This window comes from Danio aesculapii, chromosome 4 (assembly GCF_903798145.1).
Source record: "Danio aesculapii chromosome 4, fDanAes4.1, whole genome shotgun sequence".
NCBI classification, from domain to species: Eukaryota; Metazoa; Chordata; class Actinopteri; order Cypriniformes; family Danionidae; genus Danio; species Danio aesculapii.
Window position 1 is genome coordinate 18,849,732 of NC_079438.1, and position 25,932 is coordinate 18,875,663.

The 25,932-nt window shown below is 41.5% G+C and overlaps 2 protein-coding genes across 2 annotated transcripts in view; both read left to right on the forward strand.

The window, feature by feature from the left end:
• LOC130222038 (NACHT, LRR and PYD domains-containing protein 12-like) overlaps positions 1-5,321 on the forward strand; it is a 48,002-nt gene extending 42,681 nt beyond the window's left edge. Inside the window, exons 6-7 of the mRNA XM_056454655.1 lie at positions 4,488-4,534; positions 4,701-5,321. Coding sequence (XP_056310630.1) covers positions 4,488-4,534; positions 4,701-5,227 — 574 coding nt within the window. The 3' untranslated portion in view covers positions 5,228-5,321. The remainder of the gene's footprint in view (positions 1-4,487; positions 4,535-4,700) is intronic.
• LOC130222020 (gastrula zinc finger protein XlCGF57.1-like) overlaps positions 1-25,932 on the forward strand; it is a 752,525-nt gene that overhangs the window by 603,631 nt on the left and 122,962 nt on the right. The gene's annotated exons all lie outside the window — the stretch shown is intronic.

Genomic DNA, 25,932 nt, shown 5'->3' on the forward strand with positions numbered 1-25,932 from the left:
AGTCCGCCCAGTAAAAAGAATGTCGTCCAGATAGCAATGGACATTAGGAAGTCCTAATAATACGTGATCCACAGCTCTCTGGTATATAGCTGGTGTGGAGGCGATCCCAAAAGGAAGACGAGTATAATGGAATAGCCCGTTCTGTGTGGAAATTGTGAGGAACTTTGAGGACTCCTCTTCCACCTTCATTTGGAGGTAAGCTTGGGACAAGTCTAGTTTACTGAAACATTGTCCTCCTGCTAACGAAGCAAAAAGGTCCTCAATCCATGGTAACGGATGTGTTCAGTGTGAAGTACAGGTTTTATTGTCACTTAAAAGTCCCCACAGATGCGCACTGCTCCATTTTTCTTCACCTCCGGGGGGTAGGTCATTCACTAAACTGCACCGATGTCAAAACTCCCATTTCAGTGAGACGGTTCAGCTCCTCTTCAACTTTTGGACGCAGGGCATATGGGACTACTCTGTGCTGACAAAACTTTGGTTTATGTTCAGGTTTCAGTGTTATTTTAGCTTTTTTCCTCTTCATTTCCCCTAATTGTTTAGAGAAAACAGCGCTATGTTTTTGCAGAACAGCATCTAGTGTCTTCAGTTTGACTGTTTTTATTTCTTTCCAGTTAAGTTTAATCCGACGCAGCCATTCTCTGCCATAGAGTGGTGGATAATCTCCCTGCACCACATACAATGGAAGAACAGCCGTCTGTTTCCCCATTTTTACACGAATGCCAATTACACCCTTAAGGTGTAATGCTTGTCCTGTGTATGTTCGAAGAACAATGTCAGTTGAGTATAAGGGCAGAGCCGTATTTTATCATAAGTCTTTGTTGAAATCAAAGAGACTGCTGTGCCCGTGTCTAGTACCATTTCAAGTAGCAATCCTTCAACTTTTGGTTTCACCATGATACTGGACTTTTCTCAGTTTAAAGAGAGCTAAATCATTGTCGGTTTCATCACTGCTGGATACTGCATAAGCATCAAGGTGATGTACATGTCCTTTTTGACTATAGCCTCTCTGCTTTTTTCTTTTGTTGACTGTGCAGCTTTTGCTCTGTTTTTCATTCTTTGTTTTTCTATCATCGCTACTCTTCCTGCAAACTTGACTAATGTGGTCTTTTCTTCCACACGCGTTACAATTTTTGTCCTTAAACCAACAGTCTTGGTTATCTGGTTACCAAGCACTATGGTTATTCTTTCCACATCATTTACATTTGTTTGCAGTCTTAATCTTTGTCAAAGACAGTGTGTTTACCTTCAGTGATCCACTAAGTTGATGCGCTTTGCGTGACGCTGTCTTCATGGACACCGCCAGTTCTACCGCTCTATGAAACGTCATTGTAGTTTCAGTCAACAAATGATTTTGCATGGCTTCACACTTCAAACCACACATAAATCTGTCACGTAGTGCATCATCCAGATGACCCCAAATTCACAGTGCTCACAGTGGTCCATGGTTCCTCGCTTTCCTCAAAAGCTTCCATATAGTTCAGGTGGTCCTATCCACTCACGATTCACTGTGGTAGGTCGACGGAAAAATTAATCCACCTTGTTGCCAAATATGTTATCACAATCATAACATTTAAAATACACTCTTGAATGCACTTGGCTAAATAACACAGCTACACCGGGAGTACTTAACTTCTTCACTATTTTATTTACTAGAGCACACATACATAAGCAATAACGTTTGGGTGCCACCTAACGGCACTGAGGGCAATGGCAACATCACATACATAACAAGAGTGAGTCTTTAGTAAATGATTCACTGATTCAGATTATTCGGTCAAAGGGAGTCTTAAGTAAATGATTCACTGATTCAGATTATTTGTTCAAAGTGACGCTGTAGCTGCGTCTCAAATGGCACACTATACACTATGTATGTAGTGTCGTCCCAAATGGAGCACTAATGTTTTTTTACTAAGCGGAAATTCAAACCGTTTCCTTGATGACGTTTGACGGTTGCCAAATCAGTGAAATAAATGACCAAACTATCAAATAATACTTGCCATGAATATAACCGCATTCACCATCAGGAGGCGCTATAATCACTCTCCTAGGAGAATTTTGCTTTTACCATCCAAAATAAATAAAGTTATCCAACATGTGCGCCTGATAGCTCCGCCCCTTCTGCTACGTGAGCAAAACTGCGGTCGTTGAGTGCGTGAAGTGGCCATCATTACACACTTCATTTTACCGGCCGAATGAATGCATCATCCGGGTAATTAAAGTGCACTTATTATTTTTAGAGTTTTTAGTGTGAATGTACTACTTACACTATTTATACTACAAAATGGCGTAGAATAGTGCATAAGTATGCAATTTTAGACGCAGCTTGAATTTTATTCAGAAAGGCTCATCCCTATGCCTTAATCCCTTCAAAGGGTTTATTTCTAGAGTAACAGCTTTGAAGGAATGAAGGGTGTAGGGGTCAAAAGAGCTTCTCTTTGGAACACACTTCTGTCTGTCATTGTTGTTTCCTCTCTGAGGCCCCCTTCGGAGGGTGGTATATCTTGCTTAAAATGCAGTTTTTAGTAAATGATTCAAATGATCCAGTCACAGTTGTTTTTAATTACTTCAAAATTTTAGACATCACCGTTTCCATTATATATTCATTGTAGAAATATCTGTTAATAAACAGTTCCCGTATTTAGTGATTCACAAGTGTTTCTGTTTATTTGCGATGGTGAATTGCATTATGAGATGTTGATCTTTGCTCTGTCCACTTCTGATGTTGAAACCTTAACTCTACAGTTTAACAAAGTGACTTTTATTGACATTTTAGTATTTTGAAATAATATAATGTATAAAAAATAAAAGTGCATCCAGAAAGTATTCACAGTGCTTCATTTTTCCCATATTTGTTTATATTACAGCCTTATTCCAAAATGGATTAAATTCATGTATTTCCTCAACATTCTACACACAATACCCCATAATGAAATTGAAAGAACGGTGGAGCTCAGACAGAGTGACCATTAGGTTATTAATCACCTCCGTGACTAAGGCCCTTCTCCCCTGATCACTCAGCTTAGATGGCCGGCCAGCTCTAGGAAGAGTCCTGGTGGTTCCAAACATCTTCCACTTACAGATGATGGAGGCCACTGTGCTCATTGGAACTTTCAGAGCAGCAGAAATTTTTCTGTAACCTTCCCCATCCTTGTGCCTCAAGACAATCCTGTCTAAGAGGTCTACAGACAATTCCTTTGTCTTCATGCTTGGTTTGTGCTTTGACATGCACTGTCAACCCTGGGACCTTTTATAGACAGGTGTATGCCTTTTCAAATCATGTCCAATCAACTGAATTTACCACAGGTGAACTCCAATTAAGCTGCTGAAACATCTCAAGAATGATCAGTGGTAACAGAATGTACCTGAGCTCAATTTAGAGCTTCACGGCAAAGGCTGTGAATACTTCTGTACATGTGATTTTTCAGCTTTTTTATTTTTAATAAATGTGCAACAATTCCAAAAAAAAAATTCACATTGTCATTTATGGGGGATTGTGTGTAGAATTTTGAGGAAAAAAATAATTTAATCCATATTGGAATAAGGCTGTAACCTAAACAAATGAGGATAAAGTGATGTGCTATGAAAAATTTCCGGATGCACTGTATATAGAGAAACAATAATATCTAGAGAAATCAGTCTGTAAAATAACAGTAAATGTTCTGCAGTTTATTACAAGGTTTCTGAAGTGTAAGTTACAACGCCAAAACAGACAATCCAGCACTGCAGACTAATTTACATGATCATAAAAGTAACTTATTTGAAGTTCAAAGTTGTTGGGAGAAAAGATCAGTGTCATATAATGCAATTCAAAAGCAGAAATAGATGAGGGAAAATTAAACATGATGCATAAAATACCCTAACCCTAATAACCTTCACCCTAATAACCCTTACCCCAATAACCCTAAACCTAATAACCCTAACCCCTAATAACTCCAACCCTAATAACCCTAATCCTAATTATCCTAACCCTAATAACCCTATCCCTAAAAACCCTAACTCTAATAACCCTAACCCTGATAACCCTAACTCTAATGACCTTAACCCTTATAATTCTAACCCTTAAAACCCTAACACAAGCACATGGTAAAATCAATCCTAATAAATGAAGCTGCAGGTAGATTCAGAGAGCAGTTGAATAAGCATGACTGATAAATATGAACCCTGTTTTGGATTGTCAGTGTTCCGCTCTTCACACACAGTTCACTTGTTTATTTCCTTCACTCCAGCTCTATATCTACTGTTCAGTTTGTGGTGAACAGTCATTTATAATGTGTAAGTAAAGATGACTGTTTCCTGCACTGATTCTGGAGAATGAAGTTGACTGAATCTAAGATTGTGAGCACAAACCACACTGAGGGACTGAAATGTTGAGGAGCGTTTAAATTATGTTTCTGTTGTTCTGAACAACCCATTTAAATTTGTGTGTGTGTGTTATAAGCAGATGTTTGTTCACTCACTGAATGTGAATCTGTGTGTGTTTACAGTCTGGATCATGGAGGAGAAACAATGATTACAGCAGGACCATGCAAATGTACGTCTACACACACGCACGCATGCACACACACACACACATACACACACACACACACAGAGACAGACACACTCTCACATGCTCTCTCCTCTCTCTCTCTCTCTCACACACACACACACACACACACACAGCTGTAGCTATAAATGTGTCTCTTCTGTGTGTTCAGATGCCCGTTTTCTCACACTGGATCCAAACACAGCACACACTTGGCTCAGTCTGTCTGAGGAGAACAGAGAGGTGAAGTGGGTGAAGGAGGATCAGCCGTATCTTGAACATCCAAACAGATTTGATAATCATCTTCAAGTGTTGTGCAGAGAGAGTGTGTGTGGACGCTGTTACTGGGAGATTGACTGGAGTGGAAGTTATGGTGTGTATATATCAGTGTCATATAAGAGCATCAGGAGGAAGGGAAAAGGTGATGAGTGTGAGTTTGGACTTAATGCTCAGTCCTGGAGTTTGTTCTGCTTATCCTCCAGTTTCTCATTTTCACACAATCGCACACGGACTCATCTTTCAGTAGAGCCGCTCAGCAGGAGAATAGGAGTGTTTGTGGATCACAGTGCAGGAACTCTGATCTTCTACAACATCTATAGAGACACAATGAACCTCATCCTCTCAGTCCAGACCACATTTACTGAGCCGCTCTACCCTGGGTTTAGGCTTACTCATAAATCATCAGTGAAACTGTGCTGAAGACTGTGGAGATTTACTTATAATCCTCTGCAGGATCAGTCAGTAGCAGTATCAAATGTCTTTAGAAGTAAAGTTTAGTTTGTTTATAGGTATACTCATGTCATTTCATTTTATAAAATTCTTTTTGAATATGTTTTACATTTGAGTTTTATTGTGTTTTTATTTTTGTACATTTAATGTAACCTACAGTATATCAGTGATGACCAACTCGTCTATGTTAGATTAGATCTGTTAGATCTGAGACTGTTGCTGTAAAATAGAAAATTTGAAAAATTACATTAAAATAGAAAATTACATTAACCAATATTGTGTTTTTAAAAGCGCCTTTCTTCTTTATTTTACGTTTAAAACATAATATTAGGATTCTTTGAAGAATAAAAGAACATCACTTGTTTTATTATTCTTTTTTTCCTTTCTTTTTTGAAAGGAAATGTATATTTTTATTCAGCAATAATGTTACATTGATAGTATTTATATTTTGGATAATAATGTGCCAGGATTCAATCAATCATGTAAAAATATCATTATACAAAAAAATTATTTACAGCTCAAAAGTCAAGGACATGTTCATTTATAATTATTGTTTTTTGTTTTTTGTACTTTTATAGCATAAATGTTTTTGCAGGTACATACAAACTTTGCATCAACAGATACAGAAAACCTGGAAGGGAATCAACATTTTAGAGTCAAGGTTTCTCATTTAATTCTCCCATATCATCTCACATAAACAACGTAACCTTTACTATTTATTCATGTGATGTAACTAAAAGAGATGATAGATCAATTTTAGTGCTACTTGAACTGTGGCTTTTTAATACTATCCCTGCTGAAAAAACTGCTAATACCAGCCTAGGCTGGTTGACTGGTCTTAGCTGGTTTAGGATGGAAGTAGCTGGTTTTAGCTGGTCTCCCAGCCTGAGCAGCTAAGACCAGCCTGGTAAAAACCCCTTTAAAACCAGCTTGCCTTCCAGCTATATGCCTAGTCTGGTTTTAGCTGTTTTTCACCAGTAATGTAACCTGCTTTGTTCTGCAATGTGTTTTCACTGTAAAAAATGTGACTTGTCGGACATTAGTCTTGTTTGTTCGTCAGTTGTCCTTTGTGGATAACTTATTTGCAGATTTGCAGAGTGTTTAGTACCTGCAGGAAAAGCAAAGAATCATGTATGCTTATTTGTTGAAATTTTCTTTTCGGCTTAGTCCCTTTATTAATCTGGGGTCGCCAAAGCGGAATGAACTATCAACTTATTCAGCATATGTTTTACACAGCGGATGCCCTTCCATTTGCAACCCATCTCTGGGAAACATTTATACACACTCATACACTATGGACAATTTAGCCTACCCAATTCACCTATAGCGCATGTCTTTAGACTGTGGGAGAAACCGGAGCACCCAGAGGAAACCCACACAAACACAGAGAGCATGCAAACTCCACACAGAAATGCCAACTGACCCAGCTGAGGCTCAAACCAGTGACCTTCTTGCTGTGAGGCGACAGCACTACCTACTGCACCACTGCATCACCTCACAGCAAGAAGGTCGCTGGTTTGAGCCTTGGCTGGGTCAGTTGGCATTTCTGTATGGAGTTTGCATGTTCTAAAAGGGATTTTATGAAACTAAACGACATGAGTATACCTATAAACAACCTAAACTTTACTACCGGAGAAGTCTGTTTTAGACTTCTTATACGTTTTTATGCTATCTTGAAAAAATATATATAATTATATAAGTTATATAATTGTATAAGTTAGCCGCCAAAAAGCAGACAGATGCACTAAAAACTGCAAAAAAAGAAATTATTAAGAATTTTAAAAAAGGGTAGACAGACTTCATGTAACAAGTCAGACGTTGATGTCTTGTCCATTGAGAGGAATGTATAAAGGGCAAGTAAATTGTGCACTTGCTCACACGCTGCACTGAGCCATGTGAGCAGCTTGTTATGATACATGTTAGCGAAAATATAAATAACTTCACTGCTACACGTGATGTTTGGCTCGACACGTCACTGCTACACATGATCTATGTGACGTCTGCATGATGTCTACGTGACGTCAACGTATGGAAGGCCGTTAGGGCCAAAACATCTGCAACAAACACGTTTACACGGTATTACGTGTTAACACGTAATTTACGCGTTAACACGTTGGTACGCGTTAACACGTGATTTACGTATAAACATGCTTTTTTTTTTAACTAATGTGATTTTTTAAAGCACTATCATTTAATAATTTCTCCAACCTGCTCATTTTAAAATGTATAATGTCATTTCATAATAAATGTTTTGCAGTCAATGAACTGTAGTAGATATTTTGTATTATGAAAGGCCAGACATCTTCTGAAATGTTATGTTTGATGGCCGGGGGCATTATAATTCTTGTCATTCAACTGCTGAGATTTCTTTGAAAAATGTGTCCAAAGAAATTAGTATGAGCTTTATTTGACAAGTGTGGGCAAACACACAAGAAATGTTCTGTGTTTTTTTTTTCAGGAGCACAGAATACATACAAATCGACACAAGAACACAGAATGACATAAGTGGATATATAGTAAACAATAAAACATTTTGGTTACAAAATGATTAACAGTAAGGGTTGTGTATATGTATGACCATAAAAAAAAACAGGTAGCAACTGATCTAATAATAAGGATCTATAGAGATAAAGTTGTGTAGAGATCTGACGGTTGGGCAGGTGCACAGCAATAATCCTCTCCGCTGCAGTCTTCTTATGTCTGATTTGGTGGCAGACAGTAATTGAAGTTTCGTTAGATGAAGTGGCTGCAGATTGTACAGTCTCATACTATTTGTAACAGATCATTAATTACTAAACACATAAATGATTTAATGCAGAGTAACCTATCTTGGATGAGGTTTATGTCTGCAAATAATTCACATATTGTATGACTAATATTTTATAGCAATACTGTTTTTCTTTATAATTTTATGTTAAACATTTATGCTTGTAATATATATTTATTGTTTGCAGCACTTTGCACTATGTACTTTGTCTCTGTACTGGAAGCTCCAATCACCAAGACAAAACACTCTTGTGTGCAAACAATTGACAATAAATAATTGACAAGTTTTGAAAAAACTATGTAATAACTAAGCTTCTTTCTGCCTGGTAAGAAAAAACTAAATTATGATATACTAAATCAAAATTACAAGATAAAAAGTCGAAATAATGATTTAATAACTCAAAATTATGACTGAATATATCTGTAGAAATGACATTATTATGACAATAGGTGGCGACAAACAACCATCTAAATGTGTGACTTAATTCTCTAAAGATGTCTAATCTTTACATCTAGACATCTAATAAAACATGATTTTTTTCTTTAAAAGAGAGTTGAATCTTTAACTGAAAAATGTCAATAAAATTTTTTTTCATGCATGCAGTTTTCCTAAACAAGCTAATAAAATAACCTAAATGCAAATACATGTTCCATGGTAATTTACTTGACAAGTAACTTTGCATTGTAGTGGATAACACATATGCAGTTGAAGTTAATGCAAAATGAAGTTAATTTAAAATAATATTTCCCACATTATCTTTAACAAACCAAGGAAATTCACAGTATTAACTATGTCACAGTATCCTATACAACAAAAATAATTCTTCTGAAGTCATAATAAGTCTCATTTCTTATAGTGTATTTTATATATATATATATATATATATATATATATATATATATATATATATATATATATATATATATATATATAAATAAATTATTACTTATGCAAACTTTAGTTCTTTCTTTAAAATATTAAGGTGTTGTAAGCAATTTTATCTTGACAGACTGGCACAATTCGGCATGTAGACTCTCAAATAATAAAAAATAATAATAATAAATAAAATTTAAAATATATATATATTTGTTTTTTTTAAATCACGCATTGCGGCCAGGTATGCACCGAGCATCTCAGTTCTCACAATGAGTTTGAGTTCTATCATCCATCCAACCAAGTTTGTTCTTCCAAAGTAATCTGGGAACAAGGTCAGTGCTGCAAATAGCTTGTAAAGCCTGGCTTGGCTCATTCAAAGAGACCAGTGCAATGAATGATAATGTCATTAATGATCAAAACAGTATAAATTAGGCTTCTCTAAAACTGTAAATATAGCACAATTTAACAAATGGTGTTTTGGCGCTGAAGCATATAGCTGCCGTGAAGGCACCCTGAGAGGCAGGTCCTTGGTGGAGAGCCATACTCTTTGACCACACATGTAACGGGGGGCAGGAGTCCGGTGTTGGTCGGCCGTTGCTTTGGTTCGTCTGACAACTCAGACCAAGGCCTCCTTGGCTTTCTTCCAGGTGCGTCGACACCGCTGAACGAAAGCCAAGGCAGACGGAACTGCAGCTTCGGGTTCCTGTGAGGGAAACAGAGGGGGTTGGAATCCAACAGAACACTGAAATGGGGACAAACATGTAGCTGATGACGGAAGCGAGTTGTGAGCGTACTCAACGCAAGACAGTTGTTGGCACCAGGAGCTAGGATTGTGGGATGCCAGGCAGCGGAGAGTTCATTCCAAATCCTGGTTGGTCTGATGATGGAATCCTGATGACAGACTTGTAGAAGCCCCAATCTGTCGACAAAACTCCTTCCAGAAGCGGGAGACAAATTGGGGACCCCTGTCAGAAACCACATTAACCGGAAGACCATGAATCCGGAATACGTGATCAATCACCACTTGCGCAGTGTCCTTGGCAGAAGGAAGTTTGGGGAGGGGAATGAAATGGACTGATTTAAAGAAACGGTCCACCACCATGAGAATGACCATGTTTCCTTTAGATTCTGGGAGACCAGTGACAAAATCAAGGGCCACGTGTGACCATGGGCGGGACGGGATGGGTAGGGGGCGAAGCAGACCAACGGGAGGTGCATTAGAAGTCTTGTTCTGGGCACAAACAGCAGGCTGCCACAAACTGCCTGACGTCCTTGGCCATGGATGGCCAGAATCGTTGGTGAATCACAGCCAGCGATCTCCGAGCTCCTGGGTGACAGGCTAGTCTGGACGAGTGCCCCCACTGGATGACCTCAGAGCGAAGTCTGGTTGGAACAAACAGACGACCCACTGGGACCCTCCCTGGTACTTGGATCTTCTGTATGGCCTTCTCCACCCATCTCTCGATGTCCCAGGAGAGAGACGCCACCACCATTTCTTTTGGTATAATGGTATCAAATGATTTCTCCTTTCCTGGGGCCTCAAAGAGACGGGAGAGGGCATCAGGCTTGATGTACTTGGTTCCAGGTCTGAATCACAGGGTAAAATTGAAGCGGCCAAAGAAGAGGGCCCAGGAAGCCTGTTGAGGGGTCAACCTCCTGGCTGAACGGATATATTCGAGGTTCTTGTGATCCGTCCAGACCAGAAAAGGTTGGGCTGCCCCTTCTAGCCAGTGATGCCACTCCCCCAGAGCCAGCCTGACTGCCAACAATTCTCGGTTACCTGAGTCGTAATTATGTTTAAACGGTGGAAAGAGAAAGCACATGGATGCACTTTCCCATCTAGGCAAGACGGCTGAGATAGAACGGCGCCTACCTTGACATTGTTGTTCAGGATCTGGAATGGACAAAACAGGAGCAGAGACAAAACGGGACTTCAATTTATCAAAGGCCTCCTGTGCATCACTATTCCATTTGAACCATACCTTGGGAGAGGTGAGTGCTGTTAAAGGTGCAGCAATCTGGCCAAAGTTCCTGATGAATCGCCGGTAAAAGTTAGCGAACCCCAAGAACCGCTGCACAGCTTTACAAGAGTCGGGGGTTGGCCACTCGGCAACAGCACTTATCTTACAGGGATCAGCCTGGATCTCTCCCGCTGAAATAATGAACCCCAGAAACGGAATCGACTGGGCATGGAAAATGCACTTCTTCGACTTGACAAAGTTGGTTCTCCAACAACCGTTATAGCACCTGGCGTACATGTTGAGTATGTATCTGCAGGGATGGGGAAAAGATCAGAATATCATCGAGATACACAAAGACAAAATGATTAACCATGTCTCTCAACACATCATTAACCAGGGCCTGAAAGACAGCCAGGGCGTTAGTCAGACCAAACAGTAAGACGCGGTACTCAAAGTGTCCCGTAGGGGTGTTAAAGGCTATCTTTCACTCATCCCCCTCACGTATGCGGACAAAGTGGTAGGCATTCCTGAGGTCAAGTTTGGTGAAGATCTTGGCTCCCTGCAACAGCTCAAAAGTGGACGACATAAGGGGTACCTGTTTTTAATGGTAATGTCATTGAGCCCTCGATAATCAATGCATGGACGCAGGGAGCCATCCTTCTTAACAAAGAAGAATCCAGCACCTGCAGGAGACGAGGAGGGTTGGATGAGATCGGCTTTAAGGGATTCATTAATGTACCTGTCTATAGCCCATCTCTCTGGCCTCTCTGTGGCCCAGGACTTGTTAAACACCTGGCGCATGCCGTGGTACTCCATGGGAACCCCAGTCAGATCAGCCGCCTCTGCCTGAAACATAAAGGACACAGAAACTGGGAAAGGGGCACTGCCCAGACAAGACAGACAATACTGGTTCCAAGATAAAATGGCATTACCAGGCCAATCAACGTGAGGGCCATGCTGTACTAACCACAGGTGCCCCAACACTATGAGGGCACTCGGGGACTCTAGAAGCAGCAGAGTGGTCACCTCACGATGATTGCCTGAAACAGTCAGGTTAACAGGAGGGGTAGAATTGGAAACAGTGGTTATAAGGGAACCGTTGAGGGAACGTGCAGGAATAGGATCAGGAAGGGGGATAGCAGGAATCCCCCACAAGGCAGCCAGGGAAGAGTCCATAAAATTTTCTTCAGCCCCCGAGTCAATCAGGGCCGAACATGAATTAAAAGAATCACCCAAATGGACCGAAACAGGAAGAGTGCAAGAGGAGGAATGTAAAAAAGGGGTAGTGCTCATCAGTATACCCCTCTTCACTGGCGAGCCTTGGCATTTAAGTGGACAGGCTACAGCAACGTGTCCAGGCTTTCCACAGTAAAGGCAGAGTCCCTGGACGAAGCGTTGCTGTGTCTGTAGTGGGGTGAGGCGAAGACGCCCTACTTGCATGGGCTCCGGATCCATGGGGGCAGAACCAGATGCTTCGGCAGCCAAGCCTGGAAGGGTATCCTCCACTCTCCATGATGGATGAACTGTTAGACGCTGAGGACGACGATGAAGACGTCCCTTGATCAGTAGGGCCATATTAATTAGGTCATCGAGGTCCTGGGGAAGATCATGGGTGGCCAACTTGTCCTGAATATCATCCTGTAACCCGGCACGGAACATAGATCTGCACGCGCCCTTGTTCCAGTCACAGGATGCCGCCAGAGTTTTGAAGGAAATGGCATATTCTGTAACGGATTGTCCTGCTTGGCGTAGACGTGCCAGCTGGTCCGCGGCTTCCTGGCCCCGGACCAATCGGTTGAACAATCTCACCATCTCTTGGCAAAAGTCTTCGAACTACGCACAGCAAGGGGCTCTGGTCTCCCACACTGATGTTCCCCAGTCTCGAGCCTTACCGGTGAGGAGGGTCAAGACAAACACCACTTTAGACTCCTCGGATGCATAAGTGCGCGGTTGTAAGGTAAAAACCACTGCACACTGAGACAAAAAGGCTCTACAAGAGTTGGGGTCCCCGTTATAGGGTGGAGGGTTGTTGCAACGGGGCTCCGGCTCGTGATGAGGACGAAGAGGACTCCCCTGGGGTCTTGGACAAGTGTGGTTAGCTCTGCCACTTGATTGGCTAGGAATTCCACCTCCCGGGTGGTGGTTAATCTGACCTCATGCTGGCCTAAGAGTGCACCCTGCTGGGTGACTGCGGTTCTGACAGTGTCTGAGTCTGCTGTGTCCATATTTGGTCAGATCGTACTGTTAGGTATGGGACTGGACGGATGCAAATCCAGGTTCAAATAAAGAATAGTTTATTGTAATAAAAAAAAAAAAAATAAATAAATAAACAGAATAGTCAGTGCCACAAATTCTAGCCAAAAAAAAAAAAGTAAATAAACAGAAATTCTTTAGGGCCTCATCTGGCGCCAAAAGTGTTTTCATGAAGAAAAAAAAACATTCCAGAGAAAAAAAACAACAAAGTCTCTCAGTCAGGAGTGTACTGCACAAAAGGGAAAAAACAACAGCAGACGGCCAGGGATTAGACAGCAAAAATACAGGGAGAAAGAAAATCCTTACAAATTCCTCCGGTAGAGGGCGCAATATGGCCCGACTGTTTCAGATGTGGCCGAGGAGAGAGAGAGGGGAAGCCGGAAGGCAGGTAAAGCTGGTGTACTCAGTGCGCAGGGGATGACGAGGCCTGAGAACAGAGGGAGATGAGCCAGAGGAAATATACACAAGGACTGTGCGCTAGATGCTGGATAACGGCCAGGCTGGACAAGACTGGAAGTGCGAACACAGAACAAGACAAGACTTTACTAGATAGATAGATAGACGACCCGGAAGGCCGCTTGACGGGCTGACGTACAACGATCTGACACAGGATGACACACAAGGAGCATAACCAAATCCAGGTGAGATGAATCAAATCATGATAATAGTAAAATGAGGTAACAAGGGGGAGGGAGGAATACTACGGTGAACACATGGTGACAGACCAAAACAACATCCACGCGTGCTCATGACAAGAAAACATAAACAAAGGCAACATGATCAAACCAGGGGTGTGACAGATTATCATGTAGATAACTGGAAAAAAAAACCCACACACACATTACAATTGAGATAAATTCTATCAAACGAAATTGTTTTCAAAAAGATCATTCTCCAAGAAAAATACAAGTGTAATGTTTTTGTTCCTGCCCATGAATGGATTTCTTTTGTTCTGTGGAAAATAAAGGTTTGATTAATGCTCCACTGTAATTGTTGGATCTCAAACCCCTGTCATATGTGTGTACATTTTTAATTTCTCAGTATTTTAAAGATTATGTCATGTACATATGATTTTTCCTCGTTCTGATGTGCTTTCATTTCCTCCTCACTTGCTGCAGGAGGTTTAAAATTCTAACCGATAATGAAATCTGGTTGCAGCGCACACGAGGAGAATCTTCTGCGATTTTATTCTCAAGTCTTAAACGTGCGCACACTACAATATATGAAAACTGTGGCACAGCACACTACAAGATACTATTAAGATTATTGTGCCTGATAGAGCTCATAACCGGATTGCAGAATAACTCTACTTTTTATTTATTATAGGCTAGGTTACAAATATTTGACCAACTGCCAGAGTTAACAGCCAGCAGAATGAAAAATGCTGCTTGTTGGGGGTGAAAAAAAAAATTTGATTCCAAACAAATGTCTATTATTATTATTATGGATCAGAGAGAAGACAAAATGCAGATTAACAAAGAATGGATTTTTAATGATACTTTAAACAATGTTGAGGTTGTTCAGAACAGAAATATCATCAATACCAACATAAAAGGAAACAACAAACAGAACTTAACTTTAGGTGGTAACTGAAACAAGATGATGCCGGTGGAGGTAAACACTAGGGATGGCTGACGTGAAACTGACGTTTTGACACAGTGTCGAGATCCCGAAGCGCAAGTGTTTCGAAACAGTGTACCGAAGCATGATCCGAAACACCCTGGTCACGTGACTAAAGTGTTTCGAAACACCTGGTCACGTGACTAAAGCGATTCAAAGCATTGATCAGTTCAGAAGCGTTTCGAGACCTGGAGAATCTGTGTTTGACTGACAGGGTCAGAATCAAGTTTCTATCGCTTATGGCCTAGTGGACCGTGCGTGTGCGTGTTGATACAGGCTTCGAGTGACTTTTTGGTTTGAATCCCGACTTGTACAAATACTCCAAAATCATGATTTTATGTATTTTAATCATGTTACTGTTTATGGTGTAGTCTAGATACGATACAGCTGCAGACACGCCATCAATTTACCATCATTTTTGTAACTGTAAAACAATAATTAATATTTTTACAGTACTGTGATGGTTGGGTTTAGGGTTGAGGTAGACGTTAATAAAATACAATAAATGGGAAATTTAATGAATAATATAAATAATTCTTGTTAACTTCTGTCCAAAACTGTATCTGATCTAGCAACAACCCTGTTTTATGACCAAAACAAGCCATATTTATTCACAAAGTGTTTATTCGGATGTCAGACCAATGTTGAAACAGAACGATGCATGAACAAAGCATCTCAAACTGATTTTAAAGCATTTCAAAATAGCTGTATCAGCCTGGATTCGAACCAACAATCCCCGCGTGAAAGTCAGGAACCCTAACCAATTTATTATATCACTTGAGGGGTCAATCCTACAAAGTGGGGTTTAATAACTCAATTTGCTCAACTGTTCTTTGCTGAAGCTGTTCCAGTGCAATACATAAAAAAATGACCACTAGGCATCACTGTAGAGTGGAGTTTCGAAACGTTTTGAAGCTTCGACACATATGCTTCTACTGTTTCAGTGTTTCATGAAGCCTCACTTCACCCACCACTAGTAAACACAGGACAGGATTCACAGGACGAGATAACAGACGGGATGACAAGCAAACTGGTGGGTGGGTGGGCAGGCAGGCAGGCAGGCGCTATCAAGCCGAGGAGAAACAAGTCTGGGTCCTAACAAATACATCAGACAGAGAATGAGGGAATGTTCCAGGCTTATGTAGTGTGAGCAGGGTGATGAGCAACAGGTGAAGGGGATTAGTATTCTGGTGATTGGGGCTGTGCAGGTGCAGTGAATGAATCTGACAGTCCAGAAGGATTCCTGACAATTATTATTATAAACTAATAGTATCTCCTCAATACTGGTATGCGCTGTGCTTCGACTGGCTATCTATTTCAAAAGAAAAATTGTTACCTGTTGCACTGCAAAGCCTATAGTGGGACCTATAAGGGACCCATGTGGGCTACACACTGTGGGCCCAGATACCGGCTTGAAATGTGGGGCACGTGTGGGCCCCACACTGTGGGGTACGTGTGGGCCCCCTTTGGGACAGCCCAAAAGTGTGGGCTGACTGTGGGCTATCCCACACTAATCAGAGCAGGTTAGCCCACAGTCAGCCCACACTTTTGGGCTGTCCCAAAGGGGGCCCACACGTGCCCCACACTTCACGCCAGTGTGGGCCCAGATACCGGCATGAAATGTGGGGCACATCTGGGCACCCTTTGGGACAGCCCAAAAGTGTGGGCTGACTGTGGGTTAACCCAGCCCACACCATTGGGCCCACAGTGGGCTGCTCGCAATGAGCCACTGAGTCTGGTTCTACTTTGTACCTACAGAAAACCATTATACAATGCATTTTCAGAACAATTTCACTTGACAATAAACTGGGTCATGTTATTAATTATTTATTTACAGTTTAATGACAAAAATTGAACAACTGTATTATATTGAAACAGAATTATATTTTATACAAAATCAAACATCAATAAACACACAAAAGATAATGCAATTTTTTAACTCCAAAAAAATTGAATTAAAAGTAAGTCCCTTCTGAGTTTTGGCTCTTCCTTGGCACCCACCATCTCTGTCTCTTGACTTTCTTAACCATGATTTTATTGTTGCTTCTAGTTCGCAAGCCGTTCCTTTGCTGGTTTTTGTTACAGCATCTGAGAAAGAAAACAAGTGAAATACAAATGTTAAAATCAATATAATGTTATTTAAGTTCTATGGACCCTTTTCACATTTCAGGGTTGCTTTGAAGCAGAAGTCATCATAGTTGGGTAAATTTAGAGTTTTGCATTCTAATTTGCTTTCAGAAAAAGCAAAAAAAAAAAAAAAAATAGTGTGAGAAAAAATAGAGTGTTTTAAAGGTTTGCACTGATTTTATCAGATGAATGAACCTCTCTGGGTGCCGGTCAGAGCACAAATATTATTAAAGGATGAGGAGTCAGGTGGTCGGATTGAGGTACTGGATTGTATTAGCAGAATGTATGCTACAAATGTGCAGGCAGTAGAGAAATTAGTCTGAAACACAAAAAATATAATAAATAAAATAAGTAACAAAATTTTGTTGTGTATACCCTGCTGAAAAGAGCAGCATAGACCAGCATTGCTGGTCACCAGCAAGACCAGCATATGTTGTGTTTTGGTACTGGTATGCTGGTGACCAGCATGGGCTGCTGGGATGCTGGTGACCAGCATGGGATGCTGGTGCTATGCTGGTTACCAGCATTGGATGCTGGTGCTGCGATGCTGGTGTTATGCTGGTGACCAGCATGGGTTGCTGGTGCTGGTATGCTGGTAACCAGCATGGGATGCTGGTGCTGTGATGCTGGTGACCAGCATGGGATGCTGGTGCTGGTATGCTGGTGACCAGCATGGGATGCTGGTGCTGTGCTGGTGGCCAGCATACAAGCATCGGCATCCCATGCCGGTCACTAGCAAAACACCAGCATCCCAGGCTGGTCACCAGCATAACACCAGCATCACAGCACCAGCATTCCATGCTGGTCAACAGCATACCAGCACCAAAACACAACATATGGATGTGACCAGCATGGGATTCTGATGCTGGGATACTAGTTACCAGCATGAGATGCTGGTGCTGAGATGCTGGCGCTGGTATGCTAGTGACCAGCATGGGATGATGATGCTGGTGAACAACATGGTATGTGTGATGTTTATGTATTTCTGTGATGATGACAATAGACTCGCATGCTGGAGGAAACATAGCTCTTTATTATTCACTTGCACACTAACTTCCTTACATGCGCCACCCGCTTGTGACGTCAACTCACGTGACTTTACAGGTCACATCCAAATGCATATGTTACATCACTCCTTTTTTTTTTTTTTTTTACAAACTTTTTAATATGCAATAATAACTATGCAACAAACTGTTAAGTATTAACTGTTGCCAATCATAGAAAACTCTTTAAAATTCAACAATTAAAATTCCTAGGCAACATGAATACTTGAAAAATCTAAACAGTCTGTTTCATGTGCATTGTGGAACTTTAATGCAATTTTTTTTTACCTAAACATAATCAGAAAGGTAGGCAGGAGGCCTACGGTTGTGCCTGAAAGGATATTTTGGAGAGACTGTGTGTGTGACATTTTCTTCTGTTTCATCTCCATGTCCTGGCTCAAACAAAAGCTCAGGCATCTCCTGGTTGAGTCTTTTAAAGAAAGAACAGTTCCTTGTTATAGAGTGTCCTTGTCGTTCTGCAGTTACCATAGTGCCTTTGACTCTGGTGACTGTGAGTGGCTTTGTACTGTATGGTGTCGTTAGTTTGTTCTGTTTCTGTTGCCGGCACAATACAGTGTCCCCAGGTTTGATGTTAATGTGTGTGGCATGTTTTCAAGTGTCTGCAAGAGCTTTCATCTTATCCTTTGGGCTTTTGTCTCTTTTGCGGACAACATCATCCGCACTGATGATACTTGAAGTAGCTATGGGAATTTTTGTGCGCATCTTCCTTTGAAAGAGCAGTTCAGCCGGAGAAGTCCCTGTTGTGCAATGAGGTGTGGATCTGTACTCACGAAGGAAAACATTTAACTGTTGTTTCCAAGGGAGACCTCGAGTGTGAGCAATTCGAATAGCTTTCCCTAAAGTATAAAAAGCATAAATCTCTCTGCTGTAGCATTAGCTTGTGGCCAGAAAGGTGTTATTTTCCTATGGTGAAACCCACTGTATACAGCAAATTGTGCGAACATGTTGCTGTTGAAGGGAGGGCCATTGTCAGTTTTAAGCACTTTGGGAATTCCAAACATAGAAAAAACATCATCAATAGCTGGTATCACAGTAGTTGCTGATGTAGAATGGAGAATTTTGACTACAGGATAGCGAGTGTAGTCATCTATAACGACTAGCAGATATTCGCCAGATGGTAATGGCCCATAGAAATCCGCACTCAAATTATGCCATGGTGCTTCTGGCATGCGTGATGGGGGTATTTGCTTGGCAAGCAATGCAATTTGTAGTTATGACTTCAACTTTTCAATCAATGTTGGGAAACCATATCTTTTCTCTCAGAAGACTTTTGGTTTTAGCAACCCCTTGATGGCTCTCATGAGCAAGATCTAAGACTCTTTGCTCTAGAGTAGAGGGTATGACTATTCTAGAGCCTCTGAGAATGAGATCATCGTTCGGAGACACAGTGAGTTCAGAACTGACATTTCTGTACTGTTTTAGTGTGCAAAGAGTGGGTCTCGTGTATTTATGTGCCATGAGTTGTTTCTTATGCAGGAGCAAACCTGCTGGAGCACGGCATCCTTCTTTGTCTCAGTTTTTATCTCATCTATTGTAGGACTCAAATAGTCCATTGCATGCTCAAAAATTGACGGAGATCTGAATTGAAAATTAAGAAGTTTTATTTTGAATGCAAGAAGTTAGAGAGTACAAGTTCTGCGCAGGAGAGATGTAACCTCAGTTCAGCTCTGATTTTTTAGGCTCTCCTTCATGCTTTTATACTATCTTTCGCACATTATCTAATCCCAAGCCTTGACAGTTTGACAATTCAGCAACCAGACGTTCCTCTTTCTGGCATCTGTGTATCTTCTCTTGACAGTTGACCTTGCAGATGTTTCAGAGCACGTACACACAGCTCATACATTCCGTCATCCTCAAAACTATCTGCACTTTTATACACCCATACCCAATAACAGAATGTACTGTTCTCAGCAACCTTCAGCAATAATATACTGTAGCAGTTAATTCCTCAAAAAAGAAACCCTTTATGTCTGTATTTATTAGCAAATGTTAACAAAGCCTAACAATAAAAAATGCTATCCTTCAATCCCTCTCTTGGCCTCTGAAAAGAGGCCACATCACTTTAATAAACACTTTAAAATCTCAGAATACTTGGTCCAATATGTCCAGATGAGCTTGGGTCGAAAACCTCGGTGAGGAAAGACACCCAAGCAGCCCCCTAGTTGGCTTATGGGCAGCCACCACATGTTCACCTGACACATCATATCAGACCATTAAGAAAAATAAAAGCAATAAACACAATCATAACAGTCAAACAATGATGGTCCCTATAAATTCCCTATAAACCAGTGTGCTCAGGCTGAACTGGGCCGAAAACCCCTGTGGGGAAAGTCACCCAGTCGGTCCCCTAATTGACGTTTGGGCAACCACAACATGTCAGCTGAGTCAATCACACTGAAATTATCTAGACTACAAACATTTCAGTAATCAAAATTTAAATCTTAACACATTTTCAAACAGCAAATTTCTCAAACATCAATATCTAAAAAACACATAACTTGTGATGAATCAGCATCTGCAAAGAAGCACAGTTATTGGGAAAAAACAACATTTATAAGTCACATTCCTCCTCCTCTTCCTCCTCATCATTATTTCCGGAAGATACCAGCAGAGGCATTGTGTAAGGGGGTGGAGCTCCATCTTTCTTTTCAATTGCTGCTATTATCACCCTGTTACACAATGTTCTGATACACGGGATGCAACAGCATCCACAGGTCACTATTATGGCCACAAAGGTAGCTATAGAGATCAAAACTGATGTAAACATGGTTTTATATTTTCCAAACACACCGGTCAGCCAATCATCAAATGGGTTATTTACACCAGAGTGTTCTGCCATTGTTTTAGAAAGGGTTTTTAATTCTTCTAAAGCCCTCGTTACTGATCCGTCTGGGGCGGTATTATTGGTAATAAAAGTGCAGCAAAAATCTTGGAACATGGCACCCCTTTTTCGCCAATAGCATGTCTAGTGCTATTGTATTTTGTAATGCCATTAATGAGGTTGGGGCCAATTGTTCTGATAATCCTTCTATGGCGTCTCTTGTTAAATTTGCCAATCTCATCACATTGTAATGTACATAATTTATTCTATCCACATTTTTACTTGGGGTGACGGAATAGTGCTGAAATTATTGGGATATTCTCGAACCTAGCAGCAATTTGGTCTACTAGTTTGTATTCATCAGGGACTCCTCTCAGGACCCCTATTGAATCTATATAGGTTGGGGAATTTGTGGTTAAGTCGAACGTTGCGTCCCTTTTTCTTCTAGCTGTACTTCCACTCCTTCCCTTATGTCTCTTGTCAATCAGTGTTACTGGTGCTGCCAACATAACCATTGCACATATACCTTCCGTAGTTTTCCCTTTTATTCTTACAAACAATCTTTTTCCTCCACAGTAATAATATAGTCCTCCCCGTATCCTGTGGCTTTCTCTAGTATATCCTCAGGGGTTAATTTGGTATAATCCATTTGTATTACAACCCTTCGACCTTTAATTTCTCTACTATGATCTCTGATTGGGGGTCCTATAGTCGTTGTCTTGTTTCTATCTATTACATTGACCCTGTCTAAAAAACAACTTATATGATTCCCAGGGGGTCAGTTCCTGATATCTCGACTCCTAATAGTATATGGAGAAACTTAGGCAGATTGTTTTTCCCAGCATAATGGGTCTCATCTAGGGGGTATCCTGTCCACTCCCCTATGGACATAGTAATAGGGTTCTGGGTAGGACTATAAATCCTTTGTATTTTCAGTTTTCTAAAATTCCCTAACCATGTTGGGTTTGGCGTCCATTTCCCTGTGTATCCCACTACTTTATCTGCCTTACCCTTCGTGTTACACCATGCATTCATAGTCTGATCAAAACAAACATATACATCATATCCTCGCCACGAACTATTGTGCCCCCCACAGTCAATTACCTGACATAGATCAAATGTGTAAGATGTTGTCTCTCCCTTTACATATTCTATGGACAGCCCTCCATAATACTTGGAACACCTGTTTTCTTCCCCTAGGGATCTTTTTAATCTGGTTGGTTTTACAGCTAAGGTTTCATTCCTGTTCTGACCTTTTTCTATTCCCAGAATTGTCCCCACTATTATCAGTGCTACTATCCCTATTGCCCCCAGTAGTTTCCAGTTTTCCCACAACCTGACCCTCATGTTTTATTGATGCTGGTTTTCCTTATTATTCAATTTTGATCCTCCCTTTATCTTATTTTCACAGCGTTATTGTGTTAACAGCAAGTAATATATAATCAATATCAAAGCTACAATAAAAAATAACAAGCACAGTAAACTTATTCTAACGTATAGACTGAAATGGTTATATTCTGGCCTTTAAATGTCTTTTCAATGATGTGGAGAACTCTATAGAATTCCAACTTGTCCAAACCACACCCCAGCCGGTTTATTGACAATCTGGTGATGTGTAATTTGTCACACCACGTTCTCCTGCAGATTAGACTGCTCTCAAAGACCTCATATGTGGGTAGGTCTCTGGCAAGTGTTTTTGTGATCAGGTGGAAAACTATTCTGTCTGCCTCGTGTGTTATAGCACAGTCACCTTTCTTTTTTTTCTGGGCCTTTACCTTGTCAACCCCATATCTTTTTCTGAATTTTTTCGCTATGCCCGCTCCAAATGCACAGTCTGCACTGACACAATGGACTACAGCTTCTCCTTTAGGGGCTGTGAATAAATCCCCAGTTTTGTGGACCACCTGCAAAGTTTTTAGGTTACTTCGTGATAGATGAAAATTTTTATCGTGTGTATGTGTTTGTGTGTCACCTCCTTTTGTGGTACCCTCACTCCCTCCTGCACCTCCTGTGGTATCCTCCCTCTCTTGGACCTGCAAAGCAAGGTCCACTCTGGTGTCGTTCAATGATCTGGACGGCGGGTCCGCCGGACAGCACTGGCTCAGATGGTACCAAGTGTCACCTTTTCCTGCAAGACGAACACAGTGAGAGGTGCGTGCAATTACCTTAATTGGAGCAGACCAGCGAGGCTCTTTCCATTTACGCCTGTAGATTCTCAATCTCACCCAGTCCCAAGTTCGGTCAGGTAGGGGTGCTGGATATTCGTGTCCCCTAAAATCAGTTGGTAACATTTTGTCAAAAGATTCAATTAGAGCAGTCAATTTGTCATAGTAAATTTTGTGTGATAACGGTTGTACTGGTTCCAATTGTAGTGGGGTCAGTGGGCCAGGAAATTGGCGACCAGTCAACAGTTCAAAGGGCGTGTATCCTGTTGCCCTACTCACAGAGCTCCTTACTGACATCAAAGCCAGTGGAAGAGCAGCCAACCATGTCAATTTAGTCTGTGCACAGATTTTAGCCAATTTGTTTTTCAATGTTAGATTCAACCGCTCAACCTTACCTTGTGACTGTGGGTGATAGACTGCCCCGAAATGGTGTACTAAACCCAATGCCTTTTCTACATCAGCCAGATGTTCATTTTTAAAGTGTGAGCCGTTGTCAGATCTGACCCGGCTTGGAAAACCATGACGTGGGATGTAATGGTTTATCAGACATTTAAAGAGCCCATATTATGGGTTTTTGAAAATGCCCTTCCATGTAGTGTGTAACACAGCTCTAAGTGAAGTGAAATATCCAGCTAAGGCTTAAATCTGTAAGTGTACAGTGTTTAAAACTATTGATTCATCTATAAAGAGTCGACTCATAGTGCTTCAAACGAGCCTTGATAACGAGTCATTAGGTGTTTCGCAATGACGCAGCCACGAAACACAAGCCTCGCCAGTAGTTACGCGCGCAAACCAGGGAGATTTGAAACCTGCGGCCCCGCCCACTAACACAGAAAAAACACTAGACACACACACACAGACGCTGCCGGTCGAATGAAGTCATGCTGTGCTCAGATGGATAATATTGACAGTCTCTACCCAAAGATGAGTTGTTAACCTGGTACAGTACACGCGGTTACTCTTTATATTCTCTTATCACATGTAAGCCACGTTAAAAACGCGACGCATGCCGCTTTGTTTACGGATTTAACGTTAAAGGCTTTTGTGAGCTCGCGTTCCACTGCCGTTTGTCGTTGCTATGGCGATCGATCGTAAGCTAGGAGACAGGAGACTCGTGTCACTTTCCCTAGTTCTTCTGAGGAGCGATGTGTGTGTGTGTGTGTGTGTGTGTGTGTGTGAGAGAGAGAGAGAGAGAGAGAGAGAGACTCGCGTCGCTTTCCCTAGTTCTTCTGAGGAGCGTTGTGTGTGTGTGTGTGAGAGAGAGAGAGAGAGAGAGAGAGAGAGAGAGAGAGAGAGAGAGACTCGCGTCGCTTTCCCTAGTTTTTCTGAGGAGCGTTGTGTGTGTGTGTGAGAGAGTGAGAGAGAGAGAGAGAGAGAGAGAGAGACTCGCGTCGCTTTCCCTAGTTCTTCTGAGGAGCGTTGTGTGTGTGTGTGAGAGAGAGAGGGAGAGGGAGAGAGAGAGACTCGCGTCGATCTCCCCAGTTCTTCTGAGGAGGGTTGTGTGTGTGTGTGTGAAAAAAGCCTTACACTATGAAGCGCGTGTGCACTGTGACTACTTTTATATAGTTGATTACCAGCTGGGCATTTCACTCTGTCTCGTGCTGAAGCCTGTCACTGTCGACCAATCGCAGCAGGCTGTCATCGGTCCAATCAGCGCAGATTAGCTTCGCGCTGAGGAGGGGGTTGGGAACAAATGAATCGCTGAACGATTCATATGGGAGTCGTTGGGATAATTAGGTAAAAATAAATGCAGATTATAAGACCATAAAAGTGTTTTATGACCTTGCATGCATATTAGACTGTTGTTGGAGACCCTTACAACCTAAATATGACCCTATTTCATGTATAATATGGGCTCTTTAATGACAGCAGTGCTGTCTTCCTTGCCCACCGGGAAGGCCTCTGGCCATCCAGTATATGCATCAATCATAACAAGCAAGTATCGTTTACCATTTACCCTTTCAATCATGTCAGTGAAATCAATTATAACTTCATCTCCAGGGCCATTTGCCAATGGGAACGATCCCTGAGATGGTTTCATAGTTGGTTTGACATTGTGCATCTGACAGATGTCACATGTCTTTATGTATCCAGAAATTAGGTGTGGCATAAAAGGATGCCACCATGATTGCAATGCTCGCGACATTTGCTTATCACCACAGTGTGCATGTGTGTGGGCTTCTTTCAACACGCTTGGGACTAGTGATGCTGGGAGCAAAGCTCTACCATCAGGTGCTGTCCAAAGGCCATCATCGTGTCTGATTGCCCCTTTGTTTTTCCACACAGACTTTTCTTCAGGAGCAGCCATGTCTTGCTGCTCAGATAAGAATTCTCTTGAGAATTCTGGTAGGAGGGATGTCACGTCTGGCTCAGATGTGACCACAAACTGACCCTGTAGGTAGCCTGAGGCTCGTTTTGCCACCAAGTCTGCTGCTTCATTGCCTTTTGATATTAGGTCAGTTCCTTGAGAATGACCAGTGCACTTAATAATAGCCACTTTGTCTGGCAACATTATGGCTTCAGAGAGCTCTCTTGCTTCTTTCTCATGAGTAATAGGCCGGCCGGAAGAGGTTGTGAATCCACATCTGATCCACACAGGCAGCTCCACGTGGGCTGTGGACACTGCATATGCAGAATCAGAGTAGATGTTGACAGCCTGTCCTTTTGAGTGTCTCAATGCATTGATTAGGGCCAATAGTTCTGCTTTTTGTGCAGATTGTTTGCCAATTAGGGGTTCCAGATTGTATAGTGACAAATTGATCATTCTGTAATTTAACCACAGCAAAGCCTGCTTTCAGAGTTCTATCATCTGCTCTGTGGCAGCTACTATCTGTAAATACTGTGATTAGGTTGTCTGTTTCAGGAAGTGGGGAGTCATTCAGGCTCTCTCTAGCAACTGCTAATCTGTTGCTTAGGCGTCTGTTTTTAGCTAACTTTCTTTTCTCAAGCTACAGTTTCAAAATTCTTTTTTTCAGCTTTAACAACTCACTTCCTTCTTTGTCCGCTCTCTACTGCTTCGTC